Here is a 7,500-nt window from a genome sequence, read left to right on the forward strand (position 1 = left end):
CACATTTATGCTAGATTCAGCGTATTTCCCACCTAGAAATAATATTGTCCTGATAATAGAAAATATATAACAGAAACCGAACGTATTACGTGGAACAAAACATTTAGCATTACTCCTTGCCATTCTAGCATATTTCCAGCAGTTGTCTTAGCGTATTCTCGCTTGAGATATCTTATCATCCTGGAATGGGGAGTTGAGAAAAAAAAAAAAAAAAAAATCCGTAAGTTTCTTGATTTTTTTTTCCTTTATGTCTCAATCGATAAGTTGGACTTGTATTATTATTGTTATAAATGTTTTATTATTTTTTGTTCATTTATTTATTAATTTTCATTTTTGGGGGGTGTTGAGACTGAATCGACTCAAAACATGTGAAACAAGTTTAACATAATGAAGGAGTTACGTGAGATATGTTTGGATACTTTATTCATTCGTTTATTCGGCTCGCGCGCGCGCGCGCACACACACATAATTATGAGAGATATAGAAGTCTTTGATAGAGAAGATTTACTAAGTTGGGATAAGAGAAACACAAGAGGACATGGAAGGAATCTCAAAAAGGACAATAATAGAAGGGACCTGGAACATACTAGACGAAACAATAGTGTGTGCAAACACCATATAAGAATTTAAGAGCAAATTAGATATGGCGAAATACAGAGACGGGACACCACGAGCGTAGCGCCCCTTCCCGTAAGGTACAACTTGGTAAATGCAACTAGGTAAATACACACACACACACACACACACACACACACACACACACACACACACACACACACACACATACACACAAGCACACAAGTACACCCGCATCATCCTGTTGGGTTTTTTGTATCCGCCATGTTGTGTGCTTGGGTGTAACCTACACACAGTAGAGCACACAATTGGACGTGTTTTTACAAGGGCGTAACCACTTCCCATAGCGTCCTCCGTACATAATTGGACCGAACTAGCCCCCCCCCCAACCCCCGGTTAGGGAATAGGGTGGGAAACAATTCCCTAGGCGACAGCCACAACGAAAAGAAATATGTATATATAGATATGTGGGGTCATGTGAAGTATTGTCACCCCAGAACGCCCACACGAAGAATTGTCACCCCATGAGATCCCACATGATGAATTGTCACCCGAGGACACCGAATATCAGCAGTCCCGTCTCTTACTCTCCAGTTAATCCTACCTGTGTGTGTGCGTGCGTGTGTGTGTGTCTCCGTGTGTGTGTGTGTGTGTGTGTGTGTGTGTGTGTGTATATGTGTGTGTGTGTGTGTGCGCGCGCGCGCGTCTCCGTGTGTGTCCAGGAAGATCCTCTCGGTCGCGCCGTCGATCTGCGTGCGGACCGAGTTCGTGACGGCTGACCTCTCGCCTGGATTACAAGTCCTTCCTCCTCCTCCCTCCTCCTCCTCCTCCTCCTCCTCCTCCTCCTCCTCCTCCTCCTCCTCCTCCTCCTCCTCCTCCTCCTTCTCCTCCTCCTCCTCTTCCTCCTCAGCGGAGATGACTTTTGTAAACATTAACAGATGCCAAGGCCCCCGCGTCAACCGGCAGCAGCCGGCGCCGGCATTGAATGCACACACACACACACACACACACACACACACACACACACACACACACACACACACACACACACACACACACACACACACACACACACACACATGCACAAACACAAACACACACATGTTTGGGTGTGTGCGTGTGTGTATAAGGTCATATCATCATCCATAGTTCTGGCAACATATGAGCTTTTAGCTCTTATCCGGGAAGGTAAAAGATGTCGATCACGAGACCAGCACGCGATCTAAGATCAAGATCTCAATGAGTGAACGGTTGCCACCACTTCTAAGGACTGCAGTGCGTGACGGTGGGAGGCGCTTACCTTCGGGTCGTGGAGCCTACGGCAGGAGGCGCTGAGTAGCTGCGGCCGAAGCCGTCACCTTTGCCTTGTGATGCATTGGAGAGGAGTGCGGGATTCGAACCCACAACTGGTTCAACGCAAAGAAGGAGTAGCAGCTTTTCAAGCAACACTCGCCACTGCAGCAATAAATTTATTTATTAACATATTTACTCGTTTATTTATCAATTTATTGTACAAAGACAAAGATAAAAGATTTGTGCGTTGATAGATAACAAAGAGACAGTCAATGACAAAGCAAGAATTCTATCATGTTTGTGCGTATATTCCTGCGTGTGATTCACCATGGTCTTGGATCACGTGTTGGACTCGTGATCGACAGCTAACCCTCCCGGAAGAGAGCTCAGAGCTCATATATAACCGATCTATGGGCAATGCTGTGACCTTACACGCACACCTCCAACTCCCCGTCCACGAGAGCTGGAGTAACGACTCGCAGCGCAGCGACACTGAAATTATTTCAGCCCTGGGCGGGATTCGAACCCGGACCGCCGTAGTGGCAGGCGAGAACTCTAACCACTGCGCCACGAGGTTGTGTGTGTGTGTGTGTGCGTGCGCGTGGTGATATAATTTTCTTAGCAAGAATCTTAACTTGATTTTTTTTTCATTTCCCGTTTGGCAAATCAAAGCAACCAACCAATCTGTCATTTGGTTATTATAGCTTAGTGGGGGACCCGCGGACCCCGCATCCTCCTCCTCCTCCTCCTCCGCTCGCTACTTTCCGCGCACTCTTGTTGCTCAAGATTTCATCCAAAATGAACCATCTTTCTCCCTCTCTCCCTCTTTCTCTCTCTTTATATATATATATATATATATGCATGAGAAATCACATGCACTCATGATTCTAAATATGCAGAAAAACCACCAAGGAAAATAATAAAAGGATGATCGAGCGCTTTCGTCTATTTAGACATCCTCAGCATACGTACCCTGAAGATGCCTGCATAGACGAAAGCGCTCGGTCATAATTTTATTATTTTCCTTGGATATATATATATATATATATATATATATATATATATATATATATATATACATACATACATATGTATGTGTAGTATGTATATAAGTACAGAATACATCAGGAACACTCATCTTGTTCAAGTTCTTGATCTCCTATTTCTTCCCTTTATTTCTTCTTCCTTCTCGTCCTTTTCCGTCTTCTTTCTCCTCTTCTTCATTGTCCTCATCTTCTTCGTCTTCATCATAATCGCAGGTCAAGGTAGAAGCCCCGCCTCTTTCCTGTGACGTCATACGCAAGTTATTTTGTGCCGCTCGTCATGTCCTTCGCGGCAGGAGCCTCCATCATACAGACGGGGAGCACATCGAGTTATGTAGCGCTGTTTGTTACACGTGGTAACTATTGGACCTCGCGTGGTCGTCACGCGTCCCATCGTGTCACGTCACACGTCACATCATGTCACGTCACGTCACAGTAATAACGTCACATGCCGTAACTTGATCATCAAATGCCCGTCACTCTGTTACATGGTGACTGCTACGTCACACGTCACCCACAGCGTCACAGTAATGACGTCACATGTAGTAACATGAGTATCACGTGGACGTCACCCCGTACCCAGTGTCACGTAGTTAAACGTCACAGTTGGCTCTACGTCACACAGCGTTTATGACGTCACACGTCACCCTCAGCGTCACATGGTGACGTCACACAATACGACCTCTTGCATTGTTTACAGTCAGCGTACCAGAGAGGCCATTTTGTTCACACGGGCAATAGACAAGTAGCGACCTGTTGACGGTCTTTAAAAAAAAAAAAAAAAAATGCTAAGATCAAAGAGGAAGAACGAAGGGATGTGGAGTGAATGCATGGTTTCGCTCGGCCACCCCTCTGATGACGGGGAAGAAGGCTTTTAGCATTCTAGTGGTCTACCATTTAGATTCCTGCATCAGTGTAGAACGCAAACAATAAGGTACTCGTACAAGAATTCATACTTTTATCAATTCGTTTAGTAAAGTTGACGTGGAGACAGACACATTTAATTGAATAAAATGAAAATAGAAAATAATGTTTATATGGAGATGTCCAAATCTAAGGAGATGAATTATTGAGAATGAAAAATAAAAATCTGCGAAATTTGGCAACTTGGAGTGTTTCGTACACACTCGAACGCATCTACAAGAGTGACGTCATCATTTTACTTCAGTACAGAACCGCAACTCTCTCTCTCTCTCTCTCTCTCTCTCTCTCTCTCTCTTCTCTCTCTCTAAATCAGGTTAAGTATATATAACGAAACAATGCCTTTCTTTCACTTGGAGACGTAGACTTGTATGTCTTATTGTGGCTGCCGCCAGGCGATTTTATTCAGGTAAAGGACAGAGAACCCGTTCCAGGAATACAGTGGATAAGAGTTGACCCTCATTGTATGTGTTCTAGTTTTTATTTATTTATCTATTTCTCATTATTATAATTTTCTTTCGCATCCGACCTTGATATGGACCAAAAGGTCTCCTGTCGGCAAGCTCCGCCTTTGTAATCCTTTGTAATCCTTTGTTAAATCATTTCATGGTGAGAACATTCACAAGAAGAACCTTGTTACACATCACATCACAAATGCAGTCTCCACCACTATCACTACCATTGCTGTCACCGATACCAGCAACACCTCTACCTCCATATCTTCCACCAACACCACCACTATCACCACCACGAGGAACCAACCCTCATCTGTAAATAAAATAAAAAAAAAAAAAAAAAAAAAAAAAAAAAAAAAAAAAAAAAAAAAAAAAAAAAAAAAAAAAAAAAAAAAAAAAAAAAAAACAGATTTGAGGGTCCGACGACGCCTCTCAAGATAAGGCGATAATATAAAGTAATGGTAATTACAGGGATGATTCGGTTTCACGTCACGAACTACCTCGTTCGGGGTCCAGAGGACGGCGCCTCACGAAAGGCACTTTGGTTCCGTAGGCGGGATTCGAACCCGGGTGCTAGACCTTCCTGACCGGCCGCGATCGCGGTACCCCAGGAATCGGTAATGATAGTAATGTCAAGAACACATTGGTAAGAAAGGCAGAAACGTCGGTGTATGCAACAATTACCCAGGTAATGAACGTAGTAATGATTACAATCATCGCCACATTCATTATCAGAACATTTCCAGAACAGAGTAACAATGGTAATACTTGTGATACCAGTGATAACGATTACCCCGCTGGTTCGAGGAACGCCGAGAATAGGTTACCCACGGCCGAAGCCGCTACCTGTGCCCCGTATACCTGGATAGCCGATATGATCAGCAGCACTATCATTTACATTCCAAGTATTGCCGTCTTGCACTACGTCTCTCCTCCTCCTCCTCCTTCTCCTCCTCCTACTCCTCCTCCTCCTCCTCCTCCTCCTCCTCCTCCTGCAGACCCCCACAGCAGCAGCAGCAGCAAAGGGTTCGCTCGTTCTCTCGAGTTCGTGGTGGTCTGGGTAGAAGCTACTCAGTCTGAGCTGGGACGTGAGATAGTGCGGACGTGCGCGTCGGGTCGTCGGTCCCCCCGGGAAACTTGCACTTGGCTGTGGCCCCGTTGTTAGGTTTACAGGTCTTTCGGTCAACATGCCAGAGCCCCCGTCCTCCCTTGCCACACCGGTAGTGTCCTCTGTCACGACCTGTTCCCGGTAGTTTGAGTCCCTAACAGGAGACCGGGTACCGGACGAAGTAGTCTCCTCTGGTCCTCCCTGTGCGTTTGAACGTTGACCGAAGGTGTGGTAGTTCACCGGTTTGGGTGCGGCAGAATGTACGTTGTTCGTCATCGGGCGTCGAGCGAACGAGTGTGTCCTGCCTCGATTCCGGTCATCGAAAACTCGAGCTAATGGTCCCGTCAGAGCGCTGGACAGTCGTTCACCCACACCCGGACCTCAGTTCCCGGTTAAGGAAAAAACATTCTGTTGTTCTGTTTGTCGCCAGGATCTGTTCAAGAACCCCGCAAGCGTACGCCGACTGCCTTGTTGGACAATCAGGGCGACATCACCCACCCCATCCTCGTCTATCCTCAAACGTTTCCGTCTTACTTCGAACCAATGTCGGAAGCAATCGAATGACAAAACGACTGAGGGGGAGATAGACACAGCGGGGAGAGAGCGATAACTATCCCCTCCCCCTCCTGTCCCCCTAGCCCGTCTCCCCCCCATCCCCCCCAAACCTAGCAGTAGCGGGGCTAATTTCGTTACTCACCCAGACGGCAGGCAGGCAGGCACCCCGTCCTTGCCTCTGGGTGCTTTGGCGCCAAGCATTTCCGATCTTCGCGAAGTGACCGTCGCCAGAGAGAGAGAGAGAGAGGAAAGAGAAAAAAGAGCGAGAAAGCAAGCGAAAGAGAACCTCTCTCTGCCCAGGAGGTGTCTGAAAGGATATGTAATGTTAACGTTCTTCATCGAGCCGTCTCAGCGTCCATCGCCGTCGCGGCTACTAGTCTTCGCGATATGGGAATCATGCTTCAAATGCCTTTCGAGAGGAGAAGGTGAGTGACAGGTGGTTTTGTCGAGTCGGCTGTGTTCTTCAGCATCTGTTCATGGTGAACAATTTCCCTTCCCCCCCGCCCACTCCCTCCCTACCCCCTATACATGCGCCTCCTTTCCTTTGCACCATGCTTTCACCTGTTCTTATAAATCATTTTATTTCATTTGAAATGCACCCGTGTTCGGTGGGCCTATTCCTGCACATAACAGGTGCTGCATATGATCCACGAGTGAATTAAATTCAGTATTATACTGCTGTCATTTGTCTTTAAGGAGTAAATAATGTAAGGGAAATGTAGCCGATATCTGCTTCTGGTACTTTGCAAAAAGATCAACTAAATCAGTGTCAATCGTCTCGTCCGCTGATATTTGAGAAATTTCGATAATTATGGAGACAAATGAACTGTAAAACTCACTGTCGGAGAAGAGTTATTGTTGAAGGCTGCTTCGTATATCACGAGTCTTCGACCACTGTCTGTGGTCCTCTTCAGCGGAAAAAATAAAATGTCGTTAATTCAATAGTGTCACTTTTCCCCGAATGTGGTTCTTAAAATTCGTTTTACGAATGTTTCAACATTTAATTCGCATGGGGAAGGGTTAAGTACTTTGCAGGAAAAGAAAATGTCGTTGATTCAATGTTTGTATTTAGAAAAATGTAAAAGTTAAAAAGACAATAATTTTGGGAAACTGGGTTTCACTGCAAACTATTTAGACCACGTTTGAGGGTCGTTGTTTGTGTTCTAAAAATTGTGCGTTCAAGAATGAACGAAATGTGGAAGTCGGGAGGGACTAATATTCGTATAATTAATCAACATTTTTGGGGGCCCCGAGATTATTTCTTTGGGGGTGATAATTCCCCCATTTCAGTTCGTTTCAGGACCCGACCGCAAGTTTCTTGACCTTCCGCGCGGCTAAAATGGGGTCCCTGAAATTATTGAACTTACTGGCTGAACTTGTTTTCAATGCGTCGGGCAAGGCCTTGCAGCGTGGCACCTGTCTCGCCGTTGGTGCCAAGTGCCTGTGCGTGCCAAAGGCTGAACTCTCTCTCTCTCTCTCTCTCTCTCTCTCTCTCTCTCTCTCTCTCTCTCTCTCTCTCTCTCTCTCTCTCTCTCTCTCTCTCTCTCTC

General features: G+C 45.8%; 1 protein-coding gene across 2 annotated transcripts in view; it reads left to right on the forward strand.

Annotated features, from left to right (window-relative positions):
- Nucleotides 1-6,244: 6,244 nt before the first annotated feature.
- LOC143040066 (uncharacterized) overlaps nucleotides 6,245-7,500 on the forward strand; it is a 123,187-nt gene continuing 121,931 nt past the window's right edge. For both annotated transcript variants that reach the window (XM_076210707.1, XM_076210708.1), the window contains exon 1: nucleotides 6,245-6,376. In XM_076210707.1, coding sequence (XP_076066822.1) covers nucleotides 6,339-6,376 — 38 coding nt within the window. In that variant the 5' untranslated portion in view covers nucleotides 6,245-6,338. The remainder of the gene's footprint in view (nucleotides 6,377-7,500) is intronic.

This window comes from Oratosquilla oratoria, chromosome 27 (assembly GCF_046742065.1).
Source record: "Oratosquilla oratoria isolate Oo_2021 chromosome 27, ASM4674206v1, whole genome shotgun sequence".
Classification (NCBI taxonomy): domain Eukaryota; kingdom Metazoa; phylum Arthropoda; class Malacostraca; order Stomatopoda; family Squillidae; genus Oratosquilla; species Oratosquilla oratoria.